The 24375-nt window shown below is 42.0% G+C and overlaps 1 protein-coding gene across 12 annotated transcripts in view; it reads right to left on the minus strand.

Annotated features, from left to right (window-relative positions):
- GRIP1 (glutamate receptor interacting protein 1) overlaps nt 1-24375 on the minus strand; it is a gene marked incomplete at its 5' end in the record, with an annotated part of 570261 nt that overhangs the window by 137659 nt on the left and 408227 nt on the right. For 9 of the 12 annotated variants that reach the window (XM_080935622.1, XM_080935620.1, XM_080935619.1 and 6 more), the window contains one exon: nt 22543-22623. The exons of the other annotated variants lie outside the window; for them this stretch is intronic. In XM_080935622.1, the coding sequence (XP_080791748.1) occupies nt 22543-22623 (81 nt within the window). The remainder of the gene's footprint in view (nt 1-22542; nt 22624-24375) is intronic. 12 annotated transcript variants of the gene reach the window in all.

Raw genomic sequence — 24375 nt, forward strand, 5'->3', positions numbered from 1 at the left:
TGCGTTTTCTTCAATTGCTCTCTAACTTACGCTTTACTTGGGAAACAAACAAAAGAAAAAAAAGTAAAAGTTTTACCATAAACATGTTCATTTTTTTCCTAAATAAACCTCTAAAGTTGACAGTATCAATAAAATCTTCAGTGTGATGTTTGGGGCACAGGGCAGCGCTGGCATTCCTAAGAAACAGAACATGTGTCCTTGTGGAGGTTCTGTGGGAACTTGCAGAGGTATTTAGCTCGTTCTTTAGTATTCTGGGGGAAGAGCAGGAGAAGCCTACTCATGACATCACCCTGGCACTGGTCATGGAACCAAAGACAGCTTTCGGAAAGAGGAGTGTGGAAGAGAGAAGCTAGCAAAGTTCTTAGTGCCTGACTCCCCAAATTGCCCAGCCTCTAGATGTGCTTGAATGCATAGAACAAACAAAAGAAAACAGACAATGACAGAAAGCACACCAGTGCATTCAGCACCTGTACCAACCCTTCTACCGCCTTACTGTGTCTTCAACTGTATTGCATAAAGGGTCGCCATGACAGTGTTTGATTCTGTGAAAGCCTTGGTGTCTGTGGCTGGTAAACAGAGACTGTGGGTGAAGCCTTCGAGGGTCCTCTCAGTGTGGGAAAGCACTGTTCTGGATGGCTCCTGAGAACCAAGTCTTGAAGGCAGCCAGTAGTGGGCTGGAGGCAGGGGAACTGTTCCAGCCCAAGGCTGCTGGGATGTATTGGTTCTTATAGTTTCTCAGTCCAGCTCTGTGCTATATATAGTAACTGGGACTTTGAAGGTACTGATTCCTGGGCTCTGCCAAGAACAACTGAACCAGAGCTCCTGCGGATGGGATTGCTTTATGTTATACTTGCTTTCATAGTTGATCAAAGACATTAATTTTTAAAATTTTATGTAGAACCTGGAGTCCACATCGTGACTTGACCGTTATGGAGGCTTTGCTGTGCATCTCTATGAAGGACACTTTGAGATCATTGCAGATTCACATGTGTCAAAAACAACAAGGAGAGCAGCAGAGCCTTTGTCTACTGCTAGCATCTCGTCATGTTGTAAGACAGCGTGCCCAGGACAGTAGCATTGATGGAATCAAGGCACACTGATAATTCCCTTAGCCTAAGGGATAAGCACATTGCTCTTTTCTAGACACACCCACTTCCCTCCTACACCCATCATTTCCTTAACCTCTGGCCGCCAATAATCTCTGTTTTTGTTACTGTGGTGTTTTGAGAAGGTTGAATAAAAGGCATCTTGCACTGTGAATGAAAACAAACCCTTCAGGGTTGACCACAACATCCTCCCCTTCTTCCTCCTCCTTGTTGACATCCTTCTCTGCTGGTTTATCTAAGCTGTTCTGCATCTGTGGCCTGTGAGGACCATTTGCAGTCCAGCAAGTAATGCTACAGTTTGTGTAACTACTACCTGTCGAAAGACATCTTGGATGTCTCGGGTTTCAATTGTTATTAATGAGGTCACTCTACATATTCATGTGCAGACTCTGCAGGAACATGAATATTCACTCTTTTGGAATAAATGCCCAAGAGTGGAATCTGTAAGTCACCTAGTAGCTGATATTTAGTTCTCTAATAAACTGCTCAACTGCTTTCCAGAGTATTCACTCTATTTTATGTCTCGTCTTGTAAAACACACATCCTTTGGTGTCTCTGTGTCCCACCACAATAACTGATGCTGTCACTAATACTTTAGCTCTTGGATAAGTATGTGTGTATGCTTAACTACACTTAGAAATTAGACTCTTTCACTGTTGAGTTCTGAGAGCTGCTTATGTGTTATAGGTAGGAGTCCTCTGCTGAATAAGAAGCTTGCAGATGCCTTCTCGAGAGCCTTAGTTTTTCTTTTCAGCTTCTTAAATATGGTTCTGTAGAGCTAAGCATCCTTAGTGTAGATAGGGTCTGACTGGTCCACTTTAATGATGTCTGCATTGGTCAACAGTTTTGCTGTTGTTTCACCCACAGTTTCTAAATGTTTGCTACATTGTTTATAATATAATTTACACTTAAGTCTTTAGCCTAATTTGAGTTAATTTTCATACAGAATTTTTATGCTTTTTTTTTTGCCTAAAGATGTCCAGTTGCTTCAATGACAATTTTTAGACTGGCATATTTATTAAGCTGCCTTTGCCTCTTACCAAAAACAAGTCACACATAATGTCATGGTGCATTTTTTGGTCTCCTGCTTGTTCCTGTTGCTGTATGCATTTGTTTCCCTACTGGTGTGCCCTGGCCTTAATTACTGCAAATTTATACTATATTGAAACTGGGTGAATTGACTTACCCCACCCACTTTGTTCATAGTTTTAAAAATTGCTCTTTTTTTCTTATATATATTTAAAAATAATCTCATTTATAGCTTTAAAACGTTGCTGAGATTTCAATGGAATTTGTGACCATCTTCTCCAAAGATTTTGTAGAATTCAGTTTTTTGGTTGCCCAGAATGTTTCATTTGGTAGAAGATAGCAAATCTGTCCAGTGTTTGCTCAGACTTGTTCTGTTATTTTCATTCATAAATATTGTCTGTTTTGAGCATACAAGTTCTGTGCTGTGTGCTGCTAGTTTTAAAATTAAACACTTTTCTCATTTATCATAAACAATACTCTATTCCTGAAGTCAATATATATTTTCCTTGCTGGGCTATGCATATTCAACTGACATATATATTGGCATGTTGAGTGATTTTCCCTTAAAACTATTATCTCCTTTTAGGGCCTTATGATGTCTGCCTTATAAAGATGATTTGTGTGCAAATAGGGTCGTTTTATGGTTTTTCTTTTCTACGTTCGTGTATTTTTTCCTATCTCTTTTTAAGTACTCTGTGGGTTTCCAACTCAGTGTTGAATTAAAGTGCTGAAATAGGCAGCCATTCCTTTTTCAGTCTTGGGCGGGGGAAGCATTTGGGGTTTCATCACTATGGAAGCAATAGGCCTTTTCTCTGGAAACTCTATTAAACCAAAGTTAATCATCATTCTTAACTTTCAAAGAGAGTTTGAAAGCCAGGAGTATGTTATATTTTTTTCAATTGTTGTGCACTGATCAATATGATCTTTATTTTTAACTTGATAATATATTGAACTACAGTGAGAGATTTTCCAAGTATTGAGCAAACCTTGCATTTCTAAAATCAATTCCACTTGATCACATCATACAATTTAAAAGAACAAGTTGTTGAATTCTAGTGCTAATACTTGTATTAATAATTCTTCTCTTTGTAGGCAGGAGGGATATGGCCTATATATTTGTGTGTGTTTGTGTGTTGTTTTCTATTTTGACACCAGGATAATATTAGCTATCTAAAATGAATCAGGAGATACTTGTATTATCTAGAAGATATTGTGTAGAATTATTAATTACTTTTTAAGTATTTGGCAAAAATTTTCCATTGAAGTCATGTAGACTGGCAGAGTTCAGAAAATTTAAAACCTACACATTCAATTTTCCTAAGAGTGTCAAGGCTACTCAAATTGTGTATTTCATAGTGTGTGGTATGTAGTTTGTGTTTTTAGAGAATTGGTTCCTGTCAGTTAATATGAGAACCCGTACTTTTTGAAAGTTCTGGATTATTCTAGTGTCTTGTTAAACCTGCAATGTGCTAACACAGGAGTTAGAGGGTGAGGAGAGGCTGCCGTAGAAGAGACGGGGAAGCAAAGGGAATCTCCCAGACCTGAACTTGAGGAAAGGTTCTTCTAATGTTAGTGTGAAGCAATAGTTTGGGCTGAATGAAATGCATTTTCCCTGGAAGTCAAAACCAGCTCTTAGAAACTCAGTGTAGTGATGTAACACATTAACTACCCTGGCCTTGTTGTAGCAACAGCAACAACGGCAAAGAGTAGTAGCTGAAATACAACGGGGTCAACTCTGCTTATACCCCTTCCAAGGTGGCATTTCCTATCCCAGGGTCTATCTCTTTCTGCCTTCCATTTTGCCACTGTCCTAAGGCTCTGGTTGACAAGCCAGGCAAGGAGACAATACAGGTGTCAGTCAAAGCACTATTATGGGAGGTTTTACTTCTTTGAGGCTCATACTTCTTACTCAGCCATATTTGCTGTCTGCTAGAAGCAATGGCTCTTACCAGTTAAAGTACCAATCATAGTATGTCACTTTTGTTGGTAGCTTATTCTGAAGGACATATTTTTCCTGTAAATACTATGATCAAAGCAAAACCACGTGATAACAGCTCTGGAGCAGCAACTGAGTTCGCAGATGTTAACTTGGTTTGAGGGTCTGGGAGAATGTAGAATGTTTAACAAACATGCAAGCCTTTATAAACTACTAGGGTTACCTGAGTGTGCAGTCAACTTTTATTTTAATGTTTTTCGGAGAATTAATAAGTCACTGGGAGAAAATAAACTATATTATTTGGACCTAACTAAAGGCTAAGTTTTGCAACTTCATTTGAATTATCTTTAATTACCAAGACTCCAAGGATTTCATAAACAAGAAGGTTTGCCAACTTCTGCCATAGGATTATTTATGTCAGCGTGACTGCATCTAGCAGATGGTGCAAGAGAAAGAGATTTCATTTTCCATTCATACCTAAGTTCAAAGGAATCGAGGATTAGAGTTCAGACAAATGCCCAGACAGCATAGTCAGATGAACCTAGTTCCAGGTGGCTGACTGTGCCCCACACAGGCAAGGTGAGAAACTGAGACATTTCAATCCGTGAACTACATGCATGCCTATTGCCTGAGGACAATGCTTGGAGGCAGCGTCCATTCCCAAGGGACAGGAGTATCACGTAGTGTGAGTTGTCACTTTGGTTCTGGGTATTAAGCCTGGGTCTTCTGAGAGACCAGTCAGCGTTCTTAATCACTGTGCCATCTTGCCCGCCATCTTGCCATCTCTCTGACCTTGATGTGGCTTGTTTTGTACATCTCAAAGTGGTCTATAAGACCCTCATTCTGTGGCATAGCATTAAAAGAGAAGGCATCGGTAATAAAAACAACAGGAAGCATGTTCAGCAAACACCTGCTGGTGAAGTGCTTTGCTTCTACAGGTTTAATCAATTGCATAGATTATAAGAAAGAAAGAAACAAACAGACAAAAACAAAAACAAAACAAATCCTTGAACAGAAAACGAGAAACACTATTGATGACATCTCCCAGTAGTAAGTCACAGATTTGGAAATGCTGGGGTCAGCGATCATCTTTGGTTCCTTCTGTGTTCTTCCTGTGGGTAATGGTGGCTGTTACATTAGCAGATGTGTCCTGGCACCTGCTGAGTGAATCGACATGTTGGTAGCAAGCCCTGGCTTGTGCCTAACAGAATTACAGCCCAATGGCACAGTATCAACAAGATGGAGGAGGACAGCTATTTTCTCAGCTTACTTGGTGGCAGCGCTACTATTATTGTTATTATTATTAGTAGTAGTATTTTAAATGTCTTGGTAATGGGGACTTTGGTTCATATCACAACACTATTGGGTATATGTGTGAGTTTTGGAAATGCTATTATTACCCACACTGTGATTTTCACTGTCCATTACTTTTAGTGAAGTCACTAGGAAGTTTGTCCCTCACAGGAATTAAACAGGCGCCCTTTCCAACACTCATTGCAAGCTCTGCCTAGCATCATTTGGTTCAACAAAGCTGTGGATATTAACAGCTTCCTGTGATGAACAGCTGCGTATCCAGCCTCAGTTCTCGCCACAGCCCAGTGGAAGAAGCTCTGTCGGTATTATCCACTGCTGTGTGGCGACATGAAGAATTATAGCAGAAACTCTCTCAGCCTCTGGGAGTCAGAGTGTAAATTAGATTAGTGGATGTACAGCACATAAATAGCCAGCTTGAGTCTCCGTATGAGCTACAATTATGCTCAGGATTGATCTCAGCAGTGACGGGGACAGCCAGTTTCACTGCTGTATGTTTTTATTTCAAAAGACATGGAAGGAAGATCCAAATATGTAAAAGTAAATATGAAAATCTGTGACCCCTTAATATCGGTGGCATTTAGATGAACTTTTCTTTTGGCAAGACTGATTCTGATGACGTGTGTGTGTGTGTGTGTGTGTGTGTGTGTATGTGTGTGAGTGTGTGTGTGTGTGTGTAAATATGTGAGTGAATGTATATATTATGTATGAGAATGCATGTGTGTGCATGTGTGTGTGAATGAGTGTGTGAATTTATGTGTATGTGTATTTATAAATGTGTGTGCATGTGAGTGAATGTATATACATTGTGTGTTAGAATGTTTATGTGAGCATGCATGCACGCATGCATGAGTGTGTGTGACTGTGTGCTCTCATGTGCGCTCGTATGTGTGTGTGTGTGTGTATACTTGCCTCATTTCTACAATAGAGATAATGACAATATGTGTTTCACAGAGTGTTTTCAATGTTCAGTGGTAAAGTTCTTATGAACAATTTATAACAGCACCTGTTTTAGAGTGCTTATTAGCCATGACATTATTCAAATTATCAGTATTTGGAATATTCCAGGAATACACACTGCCAAATCTTTACATATAATACCTGTGATGTTTAATCTTGTGTGGAATCACAGACTACTTGGAGCATATATTGAAAACTGCAGACTTTCAAGCCAAAGAACCTTCAAAGTAACTTAAGAAGAATTCATTATTAAGTAGGGAATCTTCTACAGACTATCAAAAACCTACTTAAGGAATTAGAATCTTTAGAGCAGGGGTTCTCAACCTGTGGGTCGTGAGCCCTTGGGGGACTGTGTATCAGGCATCCTGCATCCCAAATATTTACATTATGATTCATAACAGCAGAAGAATTACAGTAATAAAGTAGCAATAAAGTAATGTTATGGAGATCACCACACATGAGGAACTGTATTAAAGGGTCACTTACCTAACGGCATTAGGTAAGAACTGCTACTGTACAGGATCATGTCTAAAGTGTCAATCAAAGAGCACACCCCTAGATGACATGTACACATGTGAGCTACAAGTTCTAGGCCAGCATGGAGTGCCCCAGCCTGTCAATGACATTCGTACTCAACTCCCTGATAATCTGAATGGAAAATATGTCAGAAGATATCAGAGACAGGATGAGACCCATGGACCTCAAACTCCTCCAGCTCTATTGGCTTCTGGATGGATACGTAGACATAAGAGAAGCTGGAAGCAACCCAGATGTCCCTCAACTGAAGAACAGACACAGAAAATGTGGTTCATTTACACAGTGGAATACTATTTAGCTATTAAGAATGAGAACATTATGAGTTTTGCAGAAAATTGGATGGAATTAGAAATATCCTCCTGAGTGAGGTAACTCAGACACAAAAGTGCATGTATGGTATGTACTCACTGATGAGTGGATATTAGCCACAAGGTAAAGAATACCTAGGATGCAGCCTACAGACTGTAAGAAGCGTAACAGGCACATAGGCCCAAGTGAGGATGCTTCAGTCCTACTTAGAAGGAGAAGGAAATAATCACGAGATGCAGAGGGAGGGAGGGCTGGGTGGGAGAGCAGAGATGCAGATGGAGGGAGGGCCTGGGTGGGAGACAGAAAAGGGGAATGGATCAGGCATGGGGGACTGGGCAGGAGAGAAGCTCAGAGGGCCAAGAGAATAATGGAAATACGCAACCTCGGAGTGAGAATATGGGGAGACCCTCTAGAAAGTACCAGAGATCCTGGAGGTGAGAGACTCTCAGGACTCAATGGGAGTGAACACTAGACAAAATGCCCAACACTGGAGAGAGGGAAGTTGGAGAACCCACCTCCAATAGCTAGACAGAGCCTCAAGAGACTGGGTTACTAACCCACAGTGGACATTAATGATCCAGAATTGTTCCTGTCTAAAAGAACTGCAGGAACAAAAATGGAGAAGAGACCAAGGGAAAAGCGGTCCAATGACCAGCCCAACTTGGGATCCATCTCATGGGGCGGGCACCAAAGCCTGACACTATTACAGATGCCATGCTGTGCTTACAGATGGGAGCCTGGCACGGCTGTCCTCTGAGAGGCCCTACCAGCAGATGACTGAGGCAGAGCAGATACTTACATCCAACCACTGCACTGAAGTCAGGGACCCCTATGGCTGAATAGGGGAAGAACTGAAGAAGGTAAAAGGGCAGGTGAGCCCATAGGAAGGCGGAGAGTCCCAACTAATCCAGATTCCAGGGAGCTCTCAGAGACTAAACCACCAACCAGGAGTATATTCAGGCTGGTCTGAGCCCCCCTGGCACATATATAGCAGAGGTCTGCTTGGTCTGGCCTCAGTGGGAGAAGATGTGCTTAATCCTTGAGAGACTTGAGGCCCCAGGAAAGGGAGTGGTCAGTTGGGGGAGAGCACCCTCTCAGAGCAAAGGGGAGGAGGGATGGATGATCCACCCATCCACCCATCCATTCATCCATCCACCCACCCACCCACCCACCCATCCATCCATCCATCCATCCATCCATCCATCCACCCACCTACACATCCATCTTTCCATCTAACTTTTTTTGAATATCCGCTGATCATTTCCTAAATGCTAAACACTTCATTATCAAGGAAAAAAGGGCAAAGTCCTATCACTCAAGAAATTTTTGTTCAAATAAAAGATAAATATCTCAAGAAATTAAAATCATAATAATATAATCCATGGTGATGACCAAATCAAAGGCTTGGTCTGGGGCAAACCAGAGATTGCACTTTGAAAAATACTCAATGGTGTTTTATTATGTCTGAGGTAAACCATCTATATTGTCTTTGGCAAGTCACTAAAGGCCTTATTGTGCCTTAATCTCTGAACTAAAAAAAAAAAAAAGAAAGAAAGAAAGAAAAAAGTCAGAAACTAAAATGAACCATCATCCACTCACTTCAAAATACCACTATGGTTAAAGTACATGCTTCATTTAGCATTTTGATGAGAAGACTATGCTGTCAATTAAATGATAATATAATGCCTCTTATTGCTAAGAGTTTAAAGATTTTATATCCAGTAAAGATCTCAAAGTATGCACAAGAGCAGAAAAAGCAAGTGAGATAAATTAGCCACGGCATTTCCTGAAGACGTGTTCATCTTCAGAACCAGTGTTAGCCATCCACGTTTCCTTTACGATATTGTTTTCTGGTGATGTAGCATTGCCCAGACAGTGCTCAGCTTTTGTTCCTTGAATTTTCCTTCAAGCTGATGAGCTTCCTTGGCAAGTTTTGATTCTTACTGTTATGGTGACACACCTCAGAAGCTTACAGATTGAGTGTTTTTACCCCTTTTTGTAGTACTATAAGTTTAAAATAAAAATTGACTTTTGAGACAGAATCTTACCATGTAGGCAAGGCTGATCTAAAGGTTTTGAAGGCCAGGTTATCTTTGAACTCATGGAGATCAGAGTGCCTCTTCCTCCCAAGTGCTAGGATTAGTTGATTTTGACAAGGTTATGCATGGATACAATGTACTTACATTTCCATCCTTCCTTTCCCACTCTAAATCTTCCCTTCCCCAACTCTCTCTTGGTTTAATCTCCTCATCTATAATTATTATCATTATATACACACAATACACTATACCACACCACACACACACACACACACACACACACACACACACACACACACACAGTCTTGCTCACATGTATATGTGCTTTGGGTTGAGTGGGATTGGATGACGTATTATGGTAGCCACTGCCTGTCTGTAGTTCTTCAACTCTGTCTGTAGTTCTTCAAGCAGAGACAGACCTTTTGAAATTCACACAAACACCCCTTGGCATATCAACTAGTCTGGGTATCATGAAGGTCTTGTTTAGACAACCACATTGTAGAGATTTCCTGGATACAACATTTCTGCTGACTCTAGGAAGCACAGTCTAAGAGTAGGCATCCTTTCTTCTCAATCTTTCTACCTTCCCTTCCTCAGTATTCCCTGAGCCTTGGGTTTGTTGAGGGCGTGTTGTAGATCTATCAACTGGAATTGAGCTCCCTATAATTCATTCTTCTCCAAGAGCTGCTGGGATGGTTTATCAGGTAAAAGACGTGATAGCCCAATGACCTAACTGTGATTACCTCACCAAGAATTTCTTCACCAAGAGTCTGAACCAAGCATCATAGAAAATGCTGATGAAATCGCAAATTCTACAGGCTTAAGAACAACTACAAAATGCTTCTTCCTTTCACAGATGATGAAAAGTATAGAGCAACAAGACGGTGAGGCTTATGAGAGCTGGAATATAGCAGGTTTCCCCAAATTCCATTTTAAAGTGAGATTTTCAAAGCACCCAGGGGAGGAGGAGACCAAATAGGTATAGCCCTTGGCCTCTGGCCTTGTCTCCACTTGTTCTCACCTGCCTTCTCTCCTGCTCTTCCACAGGAGATATTGTGAATTTTCTAATAATGTAACCTAAGTGCATCCACTGGCAGGTGCAGCTATTCCCAGCATTCCCAGCTCTGGCCTTCTGTAGTCTGTGATGATAACGCACTTATTCAATGCCCAAAGAGGTCCTACTCCACAGGTTGACAACCCCTGCTTTAATGACTTACATCTGTACAGCACTTAGCATAGCTCCTACACGCATGCATTTGATTCCTATCAAAATCCGGGATTCCAAAGGTGAACCCAATACATGAAGATTTTCAAGGACAGAGAACTTGCCTAAGGGTCCACATCAGGAAAATCTCTTAGAACTTAACAAATATTGCCCATAATTTCAAATTCCACCTTCTTTCCACAATGACATTTATCGACCCAACGGCCGATGTGACATCTTATCAAAAGGAAGCTCCAGATTCTAGCACAGAGTTCTAAGACTATTTTTCTTTTGCTCCTTGAACGTGGACACGAAACACTAAAACAAATCGCCTTGCCAGTGTGTGCTGTGAAATCGACCTTCACACAGCGGATAAAGGAATATTTTGTGATTTGAATTGAGTTAGCAACTTGTCAAACTCCTGTTTGGAAGTCCACACTGGTTCCAGAGAATCAGATTTTGTTTTAAATTCCTGGAAGAAAAATATATCTTGCTGAGTGTGTGAAGAATGGGTTACCCTTTTCTGTTTCTATCTGTGTGTACCTGGGTGACCTAGGAATACAGTAGAGCTTGCTTTCTCTTATCTGGAATTTGGATATGGACTTCCTGAACATACAGTATTTCCCTCTTCAGGATTTGATTCATTTGTGCATTCCCCTCCAACAGTTTCGTCACATGGTCTGAACACACTGTCTTCTCCTGTTTTCACACACGAACAGGGTGGGTGATGCTTTCCCTTTAAAAGCACAACGCCTTTAACATCCATTAAAGAATATCGCACAGAGCCCACAAGAGCATTACAATAATTGCTCCTCTTACCTAGGTAGAAAAGGGCATATCTGTTACCCAAAGGTGTGGGAAAGCAATTAACACCTCTGTATTCTGCTAAATTGCCTAAATTAAGGAAATAACAGGGTGGCATCATGGTTGTTATATGTTTAATATTTAGTTATTAGCATAAGCATAGAGGTCCTTAGACACCCCCATGTGCCCACCCCAGGCCTGAAGAACCTGTGTAAATATGAACAGAATACAGGGTACAATTGTTTACACATGCATTAAATGTTGGTTTGGGGTTACATTTTTTAAAAGACTTAATGAACACCCAGGACCACATTATGCACTTATAAAACCTAGATGCAAGCCCATCTAAGTTTCCGGTAAATACCTTTTCCTGAGTAAGAAGCACACATCTGGATTCTGTGCTGCCCTTCACAGACAAGCCTTATCAGCCTTCTTCCAGGGCTGGGGTGCTGAGAAGAACGTTTACATTTGTCAGGTCTAGCTTGCATACAGTGGAGGTACAAGAATGAAGCTGAGAGAGACTCAGATGGGTGTGCAGGCTGCGTATCAGCAGCTGATCTAGATAGCACAGAAGCCCAATATGCCATGGGGTCTTTCCCAGAAGATGGCGCACAGTTCCTTAGTGTGCAATGTAGGCACACAAATCTGGTTAGGACTTTGAAGAGACACAGAAGGAAACAGAACCCAGGAAGGTCTCTTTCCTTGGTTGATGAAACCGGCATGTCACAGTAGAGGAAAAAAGTACTTCTATTTCTTAAAGTATAAAAGTAACTCTTCCCATTCTCAGAGAAAACCACACAGAGTGCTCCTACTCTCTCTTTGGCAGAGAATGGAACTACAGAACACAGGACTGGAAAGATGCCAAATACCCTCGGAAAGATGCTTCAGGAGACTGGAGGACGATGTTCCTTCACCTGGCTCAGCAGCAGAACAAACAAAAGTCTCAGGTGACCTTCAAAGTCGGCTGATCCCAGGCCACCTGCATTTGTTTTCTTCCTGTGTGCCTACAAACATCATCTATATCCTGTGTGATCGGCTCCCCTCCCAGGTGAGAGACGAATTCAGACTGACTTCATAAGCCGTAACAGGCACAGTCTTCTGCTCCTCCGTGGTCCCAAACTCCTTATGTCCAACTCTCTGATGTTATCCCCACACTGACGGGTTATATCTGAAATGTCTCCCAAGGGGGTCTGGTTTAGGATACTCAGGTCCCAGGTCATAGTGCCATATGAAGGGTAGGGGGGCCTAGCTAGTAGCCGTAGGTTAAGGCTTTACAACTCTTTCTTCCCTCAAGATGTGCCTGGTCGGTACTTTGATTATAGCTGTGCTAAAAATCCCTCTTGTGGATTTGGGCATGGCTTGTGACTTGTACCTAACCAGGAGGGTTTACAAAGGTTCCATGTATATGTTATTACATTTATATGCTGACTTCAATGCCCATCCTCCTGGTGACGCCCTCATTTGTGGTCTGTGGGGTGGTAGACAGGGACGGGGGCTGAAGGTGACCTCCGGAAGACAAGGAATTGAAGTTCTGAACTTACGTCTGATAATAGACTGAATGAGCTTGGGGATAGGGCCCTCCTCAGTCAAAGCCTCAGATAACACTCCTGCTTTGTAAGACCCCAGGGAAGGCAGATAAGCCCTGTTAATATCCTAATATACAGAAACTGAGAGATAATACATGTATACGGTTTAAGCTGCTGGATTTATGGTAATATTGTTAGGAAGGAATAGATAATTAATATAGATGCTTCCTGTGTATTAACTTACGTAATCCTCATTATAGTCCCATGTTGCACAATGGAAAAGCTGAGGCCTGAAACATAAGCAACCAGCTTATTTCCACAGAGCAGCAGGTAACTGGGCTGCTGACACTGGACCAAGGCAGGGCAGCTCCAGATGGCGTTCCTAACTAATAGTGTGCATCGTTTTACTGCTGCTTCCAAATTCAATTTCCCATGATGCATCCCAACAGCATGAGTCAAATGTCCAAGTCACACGCTGGCCATGTTTATCTGAATGAAGGAGGCATGTGTGACCCAACCCGTGCCCGAGAGCATGAAATGCTGAGAAGAGCAACAAGTGCAGTCTCTTTAGTCTGGGAAACAGAAAACATAGTCTGGGCTGCCCTGCAGCAGGGGAGTAACGCTGACTGCTGCTTGTATGAGTCTATTTCTGCCTTTAAGATAGCTGAGAATGCACTAGCCCTATGTTCTTATGACCTGACGTATTTAAAAGATGGATCACTTTTGGTTCAAGTGTGCGTGCGTGCGTGCATGTGTGTGTGTGTGTGTGTGTGCTAGTTGGTTCAGTGTGGCGTCAGCTACAAAGGTCGTCTCCATCCCTCTTCTTGTTTCTCCTCTGGAAGGCTGAGTCTGATACTGATATGCCCATCAGGCTATGGTAATGCCAGTCAGCCTCAATTTATTGAAATTACTTTTTTCAGAGATTTATCCTTTGTAAAGATCTCTCCTAACAACCTGTGAGCTGAAAGTCGGAGGCTCCTCGAGCAGTCTCACCGCACCCAAAGCCCGTGAATCAGTGTGTCCTCCGTAACATCTGCTAAATGCTCACCAGATTTGTGGCTAATTCTCTGGCCAGTAGAGCTGTGTATGCATGCAACAGTCAGGAAGACAACCTGTTTCCAAGCTAGAGCCTGGCGAAAAGAAATTTGACTCAGTTCTCAGCTCTAAGATGGGTGAGTAAGGTGATTACCGCCCCCACCACACACAACAACAAACAAACCCAGTTATGCTATGGGAATACATTTTTGTTTTAATTCCAGGTGGGGGACATGGGGAGACTCCACGCTGTTCACAGCTGTTAACTATGGCTGTCTCATTCTCTCTCTGTCTGTCTCTATGTCTCTCTGTCTATCTCTGTGTGTGTGTGTATGTGTGTGTGTGAGAGAGAGAAAGAGAGAGAGAATGTGTGTGTGAGTGTGTGAGAGTGTGTGTGTGAGAGAGTGTGTGTGTTAGTATGTGTATGTGTGAGTATGTTTGTGTGTGTGTGAGAGAGAGAGAGAGAGTGTGTGTGTGTGTATGTGTGTGTCTGTGTATGATTTTTGTCAGCTGCCGATAGTTTACTTGTGGTCACTCTGGAGTGGGAATAACTGAGAGAGTTCTGGGACGGCCTGTGGTAGCTGCTGTTCCCCTCTGCTCTGCCAGGTCACTGTGTTTGCTGTTGCTGGCTTGCTGGACTGCTGGATATTCTGATGAGGAAGATTGAACTCGCCCCAAGGAACCTAACAATCCTAATCTTCAGGAAGTAGCCTATAGCGGTCTATGTCCCCGCCCACTCTAACCTTCTTTCTCTCCAACCTAGTGTTGGGGGTGGGGATAGGAAGGGAGAGATATATAAGAACCTAATAAAATAGTAAAAAAAAAATTCTAACATACAAATGCTAATAAATATAATTTGAATAAGATAGTTCAGCTTCTATGAGCCTTACTTTCTTCATCCATATGACTGTGTTAATTTTTTTTGAAAAAAAAAAAAGGAAACTAAATTTTTTATATCTGATGGATGTCTAGAAATATTAGAACTCTTCTTCCTTTCCTCAAATCTATATAAATATCAAGGAATGAAATATTCAGACAACTGGACAAACTCTGTAGATTGCCTAGTATTATAAGGAGTATTACTAATGGGAGAAAAATCTGGCCTCAAGAAGCTACAAGATCAAAACTTGCAGGCTTTAGTTGACAGCAAGTTCAACACAGATATTGCTTCATTTAAAAGTACAACCATAACTAAGGAGCATCCACCAGCCCAGAAAGACTACTGGAGAAAGGAAGTGATATCACAAACAGCCAAGGAGGCGGGGGTGGGGGGAAGGTGTTTCACTCAGTGTGAAAGCAGCCACAGAAGGGACAGACAATAGGTTTTGGTTTGTTTTATTGAGAGAAGGCGGGAGGGTGAAATTAGGAAGCTGGGTGGGCAGGGGTCGACGGAGGATCTGGGAGGAGTAGCTGGAAGACAATAAATTTATTTATTGTCTAAACAGCCAATTTTAATTATTTTCCTTGACCTGGAGGTTCTGAAAATCACAAATATATGGGAAAATTTCTATACTGTTGAATAGCTACATATTTCTAAATATCTAGGGATATGTAGTACATGCCTAAATACTGTATTTTTCTCCTCAGTTCTTCGAAGCCCCAGGTACTCAGAGAAAGAACTGAGTCCCAGCACTGTAAAACATGGCACGTTAGCCTGTCTCTAGTCCCAGGCACCAATCACTGAGGACAAATGGATATGTAACCTAGACAGACAGGACAAACCTTCATACCAGCCTCACAGAAGAGGTTCAGTTGGTGTCTGGAAGACTAAAGTTTTTACACTTCATCCTCAGTAAGGATTCTTTCTACTGCTTTCTTCAGCAGCTCATCAGGACTCTGACCAGAATCACATTAATCGAGAATGCATTCAGGCTTTCTACTTTCTGGACTTGTGACCTTTGACCAGCGATGTTAGCTCTCAGCACATCGGCTTGCTCATCTGTATGAGAGGCATGGAAACTCATTCAGAGATGCTGTGTGGAAGAAACCAAATGAGACATGAATGTTGCATTCCCCATCTGGAGCACAGCGTGCTCTCGGTGGCCCTGCTGTAGCCTCTGCCTCCTCCTGCCCGTGCTCTCTGTCTTTGGATCATGTGGCACCGTTGGTCATTGTGTTCTTTTGTTCCCTGTGCTCAGGTTCACTTTGAGTACTGTCCTCTTTCTCATTCAGACTTCTTAAGCCCCACGGGCATTCAATGTCCACGGAAATGACCTTCTCTGCACCATAAATCAGCTACCTACTTATGTACCAATAACATGTGGAGTGTTAAGTTTCTCAAGGTCACTTCTTCTTGGAAGGCTCCATTCCAAGTCAGGGTCTCCAAAAGGATGTGGTATAGAAAACCTGGTGGATGCCAGGTGCCTTGAGGGGATACATAAGCCCTTTAAAAATTTTTTTTAGTTGGAAGTTTTTTGTTTTTAATTGCTACATCAATCTCAGATATTAAAGAGTAAGAGGAGACAAAGAACAAGACCGACTTCACTTAAGAATCACAGTAATTATAATATGAATAGAACATAGTTATATCACATAAGAGCCAGAAATCTGGGAAGCTGTTCTGTCATTTAAGGCTTACAGATAAGTGTGAAATACCCATGGGCCCAGAGCGCCACATCTCTAGTAAATCACATAAAATACTTCTTCGGTCTTATCACACGTTGCTCAAAAACTCAGCTTTTACCTCACCTGATTCTCTGAAGTCACTTAATTTTAAGCCCTGAATTGGAGGTTCCTCTAACTTGTTGAAGAGGGATATTGATTTTTCCTCTGGGCAAAAGCTATGGAGGGCAAAAGACTTCTCTGTGGCTCTTAGATACATATCCTGGAGCTCTCTTGTACAGTGTTTTTCAGACACTGTGGTTTGTGCTAGTTGTGGTCAAACACAATCCTGGTGACCCTGAACATACCCAGAGCATACCATTGCCTAAAAACCATCACACCTATTGTTTTTTCAGGAAACACTGAGGCAAAGTAGGAAGTCACTACAAATAATATCCCCTTCAAACTGCATTCAGGAAGCAATTCTGGGAAATCACTCGCTGCAACATGAGCCACTTTGTTGAAGTTCAGCCATGTTTATTTACTAGTAGGGGCGAGAGACGTTCAAATACAACAGACTGACATTTGTGAATTGTGAGTGAAGGCTCCAGCCCTGGACACACAAATCAGACTGCTCACTTCACTTGGTGCTCCTTGAGAACTCTGTAATCCAATCGTATTGCAGCAAACCGGATCAGCTCTCTAGAGGAAAATCTTTAATATGTCCCGGCCATAATCGGTAAGGTTCCTAGTCTGCACGGTTCTATCTATGAACTCTAGAATGCTGCTAGTCTGCACGGTTCTATCTATGAACTCTAGAATGCTGCTAGTCTGCACGGTTCTATCTATGAACTCTAGAATGCTGCTAGTCTGCACGGTTCTATCTATGAACTCTAGAATGCTGCTAGTCTGCACGGTTCTATCTATGAACTCTAGAATGCTGCTAGTCTGCACGGTTCTATCTATGAACTCTAGAATGCTGCTAGTCTGCACGGTTCTATCTATGAACTCTAGAATGCTGCTAGTCTGCACGGTTCTATCTATGAACTCTAGAATGCTGCTATTCACACGTTCACCCTTTTCTATGGCGTAACAGCGAAATGGTTCATGCTCGCTTTGATAACTTTGCGGTGAGACAGTATTTAAACGGTTTCGTCTGATGTAGGGTGTCTGCACGCATATACTCTGCCCGAGGAGAGACAAATGAGCCAGGGGAGAAAGCTCTGACCTTTACAAGTCTTTGGCTTCCAGTTGATCTATGTTTCGTTCATTACTTTTGGGCAGTGTAGTTCCTTGGAAGCATATTTGATTTAGACTCAAGACCAGTGTGCATATCTGCTGCAGACTCCGAGGGGCCAGTTGTAAGAACAGAGGGTCCTGCACAATTGAGGTGCACCTGCTCATAGGACACCGTCTTTGCAGAGAGTCAGCTGCTTCTGAGTCTTTGCTCATTTATTTATTCCATAAACACCGAGTGCCTGCGACGTGCTTTCCTGCCCACTAGAGAAACAAACCAAAAATAAGACCCGTCTTTATGTTACTTACATTGTAGTGAGGGACTGAGAAAGAAAACAGTAATACGTTTATAGGTTTCAGACAGAGGTAAGTACTAAGGGGGAAGAAGAAAGAGAATCTCTAGAGGCAGATCTGGGAAGGCCATTGCTGCCAACCCTCTTGGCCTTCGTCTTGAACTTTATCTAAACGTTATTGAGACACGAGGGCTATCTTTGGAAATACCTTCTGATCGGGATGCTTGGAGACATTGCTGTTTGGGGCTTGCCCCTCGTTTGCCCCTCTGCCTGACTGTGTAGCAAAAATATTGTACAGTGGCATCTCGTGACACTGGTGACATTCTTACCAACTGAATGGTCTGATTCAGTGACAGAGGACAGTGTCTGCTGCCCCAGCCCCTGTGTGACATTTCACACTCAGAGGGTTCAACAGACCATTTCCTATGTGGTGAGAATCATTTGTTTTTGTTTTTTTAATTTTGTTTCATTTTGTTTTTGTTTGTTTGTTTTCTTGGAGAGGTTCATTGATGGAACTAGAGAGGAGAAGCCAAATCAGGCTGAGCAAATGGCCTTCATGGGCCTGAAAACGGACACAGCTATTAAATCCAGAGTCATAGTCACGCTAGACATCTGCTGTAATAATGGAAATTTAGGTCAATGAAGCATCAAATTGTATGAACGACAACGACAGGAACATGATGAGTAGAGACTTAATAAAGACCTTCAAACTTGTCCTCTCTCTGGGACCAAAGGTTGCCAGCTTCCCATGATGTCAAAGACATGACAATTTTTCCTCCTGGGAATGGTCTGGGAATGGAGATGTGAACCCGACCTGGTTGTATCCTAATAGCTCTACTGAGTAATCTTGTTGGATGGAGACAAATTTTCGGCGCCCAGTCTCATATGTACATGTCTAGCCCAAACCCCTAAATGGGACAACAAAGAAAGATTGAAACTCAATCATTTATGAACATAACAATTAATGTCTTTCCTAATAGTCCACAAATGGAAAAAAAAAAAAAAACTACCCTCCACAACTTTTTGTGACCTAAATTTGCATGTAGATTTAAGATAGTTTTCCTGAGTGTCCCAAAGTTTCTGAATGATGACAGAGATGGTATTTTGTAGCTTTCCACATTTGTGAGTAGAGAACAGGGTTCTTTATGATGAATAAACAAGGAAAGACTCCCTGTGTGGAAGGGGAGGCAAGCCAAGTCAACATGGGCAGTAACTGCAGGATTTGGGGTCTAATGCAATGTCCCATCTCTTCCTTTACACACATTAGACAGATTTGGTTAAAAATATTTGTCTTTGGGAGAAACCATAAACTATTTCAAAATCTGTCAAATTGAAAGGGTGAACAGATTTTCAATAGTAATTTGCACAACCCTTTAATTAGCATAAGTCACTTCACCAATAGTCTGCCAACCTAGGGGCCTCAGATCTAAAGCTTTCTTACAAAGCTAGATCTGGAACTTATTTTATCCTTGAAATAAGATTCAAATTTTACCTCCTTGTTTATTACGATTATTTTTTCAGAAGGTTATCTTTATGTGTAGTCCTTCAGTGTCCCAGGGCCAGACATGTCACCTTTTATTACCTTCACTGAAAATTTACAAAAGCTTCTGAAAGTCTTTAAAAAAAAAAACTTTTACTTTTATATTTTATGACATAATAGGCACTATTAAAATGAGAAGTACACAAATAATATTAATAATGCATTTCCTTTCATCCAAAGCAAATGCATTTTGCTCCTGAAAGATTCTTCATACAGTGCCATCTTTTTTTTGGGAGCCAAAGAAGGGAGATGAAAGGCTTCAATGAAAGATCCTTATGACTTGTGATTATAAAGTAATTACTATACTAATTTTGAGTTCATGTGGAGATACTGGGTTTTGAAGTAAATGAAAAATTCTATTTCTGTTAACATTCAAAGTAATCCTTTGGGTACAAAGGGGTTCTATCTGCTAGGCCGTAAGTATAGTGCAGCCCACATGACAGAATCTTACCTGTACACTGGGTAAGCACCTGCTTCAATTGCCATAAAACATTTACAGACAATCTTAAGATGTTCATTCTGACCGTATCCTCTCCTACCCATCAAAGAATCATAACAGGAATAGTTAAATTCAGTGCTTATTCTTAGATCACTGGGTGTATATAGCTTTGTAGGCTGACACGGGACATGCCTACTCTTTGAAGGCTTCAGCCTCCTACTCTGAAGGAGCCAGTGAGGGTAAATGGCTCTGGGACAGCACCTACCTTGGGAGGCATCAATTCACAAAGGCCAGGAGGTGGTTGACAAGCCAAGACTGTCTTCTTAAGGAGGTAGTGTTCCCTAAACATACCTACGCTGCTCAGAGGGTGGTAATGAAACCCGGAGAGAAGTGGGGTTGGAAGGTGAGCATGGATAGACTGAGTGGGCAAAGCTGCAAAGCTGAATCCAACTTGCTCTATGGACCACTCTGGACTTTTCAACAGAAGCTTTGGCAAATCATGAGCTCATGTTTACTGGGCCTCTTCCCTGTCTCTTTTCTGTCTGGGACTATCCAAGAGCAGACAGACGTGGCAGAATCGTCAAGATTCCTTGATGCTGAGTTATGCTTCTCTGATCTAAGTGACTTCTTGCTAAGGTTCTGAGGCTGTGCCCATCTTAGTCCCAAACAAGGGTTTACAGGTACTTTAAGGTGAAGGAGCAAAACAGTCTTGGAGTTCTCAGAGTGCTTAGTCAGGAGTTTAGGAAAAAGTTGTTTTCTGTGTAAGCAAGCAGTAAGGGACGGTTAGCCATTTAGATTCTCTGTCCACTGGCTGATCTTTCTTCTCTTGGATTGTTTTAAGAATGGAAAAGATTTTGAAGACCCATTCCCTCTGGCCCTTGATCTATGAGGGATGAGCAAAAAAGAGGTTTCTTCATGGTCAACTTCCATAAAAATAACAATAAAGTCATTTGAAAAATTTGTAATTTCAGTGACTCTTAAATCACACACATCTGGAAGAGCAGACATTCTGTAATGATCACTTGTGTGATAGGAAATAAGAGTTTATTGGAAATACGATTTATCAATCTGCTGATCCAATGAGTAATTTAAAAAACACGGTTCAGCGACTTAGAGAAAATGTCTCTGTCCCTTCAAGTAAGCTGCAATTTAGTATACAACATTAGAAAAACCCATGGAAGGAAACATAGACAACAGCCCATGGGGTTTTGTCACTGTGACCACATGCATGCAATAACTGCATGAGAGCAGATGATTACATTTTGTCTTGTGGCTTCCAAGGTCCCAGTCTGGGCACTTGGTTCCATTGGGTTCAAGCCCATGACAAATCAGGAATCCAGGTACAGAAAAGCCAAATACCTCACATTCTTATCAAACGTAAGGTTACAGTGTCCTTCCCTAGCAGGAAAAGAGTGGGAAGTCTCTTCTCTTGTCTCGTTCTAGCAGCGACATGTCAGGGACCAACAGAGATTTAGAAGTCATGAAGAGGGTGATCCAGAGCTAACATCATTGAGCTTCAAATACAGTACTTTCTATGGTCGTGAACACAGCTCGGACATGGCTGCTCCAGCTTTTCTAAATGTGACCAGCACTAAGAATGAAGTTTCACAGACTGGAGCAGACATCTTGGCACTGGGCAATGCCAACCAATTGCAGAATTGAAACTACTTCAGAACCATCAGTGTAGCAGAATAAGGAGATACAGTGTACGCACGTCACCTTCCAAGCTAGGAACATTCTTAATAGCGCTAAAGCTTCAAAGAAGAATAAACATAATCACAGGCAACTCTTAGAAGACCAGATAGGAACCATGAGCAAAGTCTCCCACAAAGAGGGGAGAAGACGAGCCTCACCCTGTTCTTATTCCAGTGCAACCCCCCCCCTTCACCAATAGATTGGCCAATCGCTTCAGATTAATAGGAAGCACCACCTTGCCATTGTCTAAGAACTGAAAGCACTTTAAAGTCCCACAGCATAGCTTAGCTTAGTGACATATATAAACGGGATTGAAATGAATCTTTAAAGCCTATGAATGAAGAGACTTTCACCCAGCTCTTAAGTACAGGTGCTTTCATAAACCGTTTTCTAATTACCAAGTTGAGAATATATTTTGGATTTCCTTCCCTCTTTAATTTGACAGTGTACATCCTTTTATGCTTTTATTTCTCAAAAACTGAAGCTTCAAAAATACTGGTTTTGAGGTAGAGAATTTTTCATCTGTGTCTCACAAATGGTTTGTGTACAAAAGTGTCATTCATTGTCCGACAAGAACCTACATCACATCTTCCCAAGATAACCAAGCCCCAGAGGTTTGGAAGAGTCATCCAACAGAAGCAAAATGAGGTTGGAAGAAGGGAGAAGACAGGGAGACTTTTTCCTCCACACACACCATGGACACATCCATGAACATCATCCTGCTAAAACCAGATGCAAGACACGTAAAAGACAGTTGATATCAATTCTAGTCACTTTGCAAAGGGTTTTGTGGTGGCAGCGGTGGCAGCTTGCAAGATGAATCCTCATAGGTCAGCAAGGTTGCCTGACCTAGTTTTTGATTATTGGTTGTACAAGTTGTGTGGTGTGCAGTTCATACTCTATGAATCACATAGGTACCAGGATGGAATCATTGAAGACCCACCAAATAACAGGATTTAAAAATAAGCAAAACAGCTGAAATAGCCAACAGTCTGGTCTAACCTGGGATGCTCTGTCTCCTCACAGCCAATGCTCCATCGGGCGGCTTTGTCTGGCTGGCAGATTTAGTGTAGGGACTCTCATCTGCAAAGGCACAATGAAGGGTGTGGTTAATTTCCATCCAGTTTCTAGCCTGGCGAAGACCTGTAATGGTTTGCAATCCTTCCAGAGAGAGGTCATAAAGGGAGAAGAGTTGATGAGTGGACTCCTACATTAGGGAAAGCTTTAGGATGAGTGTGCATGTTCTGAATGTCACTTCCTTCTCGAGAAAGAGGGACACCAGTCTCGGGTATCCCTCAGAGTTGTAAGGATCAGAAGCTAAAATGTATATGGAGACTTTTTTTTTAATAACAGGAAGACTGCCAATAGGCACATCAGTCCTCACCTGTCATCTAGATCCAACAATGAACAGTAAACATGTGTAACAGGAAGAGAAAGACTGAAGGAAATGGCCCCATGGACACTAAGAATAATCAGGGGGAAGAGCAATGAAGAGAAAAACCGCAGTATTTCAGACAAGCAGATGAAAGAGTGTTAGTACCGCAGGAGAATGAAGATAAAGGTTAGTGGGCTCTTGCCAGGAACACAAGCAGGCATCCAGGGTAAAGCAGGGGGGTGGGGTCATTCCAAAGGTAAGATCTGAGAGGCAAAGAAATGGGAAGGGAAGATGGTTTGGGCGAAAGAAGACAGGTATTTCAATGAGCTGTTCCGTTCTTTTAAAGAGTAGGTTTAAAACAAGCTACAGAGCAATATAAAGAATAAAGGAGAAACAGGAGGGCTCAAAGCTTCATGTATTTGTGAGCGTTAGGGAAAAGGTACAGTGACTGAGACACAAGGTGCCAAGATTGTGGAGGAGATGGTCCACTAAATTATCAATCAAGTGACTTGTTGCTGATTGCTTCTGAGTGGGAATCATGAATGGTGACACAGGAGAGGGCATGTTAGTGGTAGACCGTAAGGAACAATCCTTCCTGGTTTGGATTGAAGCATCCCAGTGAATAGTGAACGAGACACGGGAGTAAAACCCTAAAGAGTCTTAAGAACAAGATTGATACGGCTTGAGAAAAGAAATCATGTAAAATAATTTCCCAGCGCACTCTGTCAAGCCGGGTGACACAATGACACATCTTTCCATGCTGCGACATGTTTGTTACTGCTGTCATTGTTTTAACTGGAAATCATTAAAGGATTAAAAGGAATCATATCGCACATGGCAAACTATTAAATATAACAAGCATTTAATACAGCAGCAAGGTTTGTCATCGGAGGGCTGTGCCCATTAATTCTCCCGACTAAGTGGCGTGTGTTTCTGCGGCAAAGTGCTCATTTCTTTCCTGGGATGTGCATTTCCTGGAAATGATTCACGATTTCGTCATAAAAACGAGCAATGTCTTTATGAGGAACGACAAAAGGAAAGATTAATACTGCGGTGTTGGCAATTAACTTTAAAAATGGCAGGCACGTCGTCTAACGCTCATATACCATGGATCACTCAATTCTTCTCACTTTTTTTTTCCCCAACCGTAACAAAGCTAGCAGCTTTAGACGACCAAAGGACTCAACACCGTCATCCCTGCCACTTCTGAAGCAGCATCTTAGGACCTGGAGTCTTCTCAGTGCAAGCGCCGTGATGAAAACAATGGGATATCACAAAACAAATCTAAGCATTTCATCACCAAAGTGGCCACTTGTCCCACTGCCCGCTCCCATCCGAAGAGGCGTGTGAGTTTCCCATCGTGTTAGCTCCGTCACCAGACAGCATGCTTCACACAACTGTCATTCAAACAGGCTGGTTCCCTGTGCAAATGTCTGAGACTCTTCACAGGGCTGTTTCCT

This window comes from Micromys minutus (assembly GCF_963924665.1).
Source record: "Micromys minutus genome assembly, chromosome: 22".
Classification (NCBI taxonomy): Eukaryota; Metazoa; Chordata; class Mammalia; order Rodentia; family Muridae; genus Micromys; species Micromys minutus.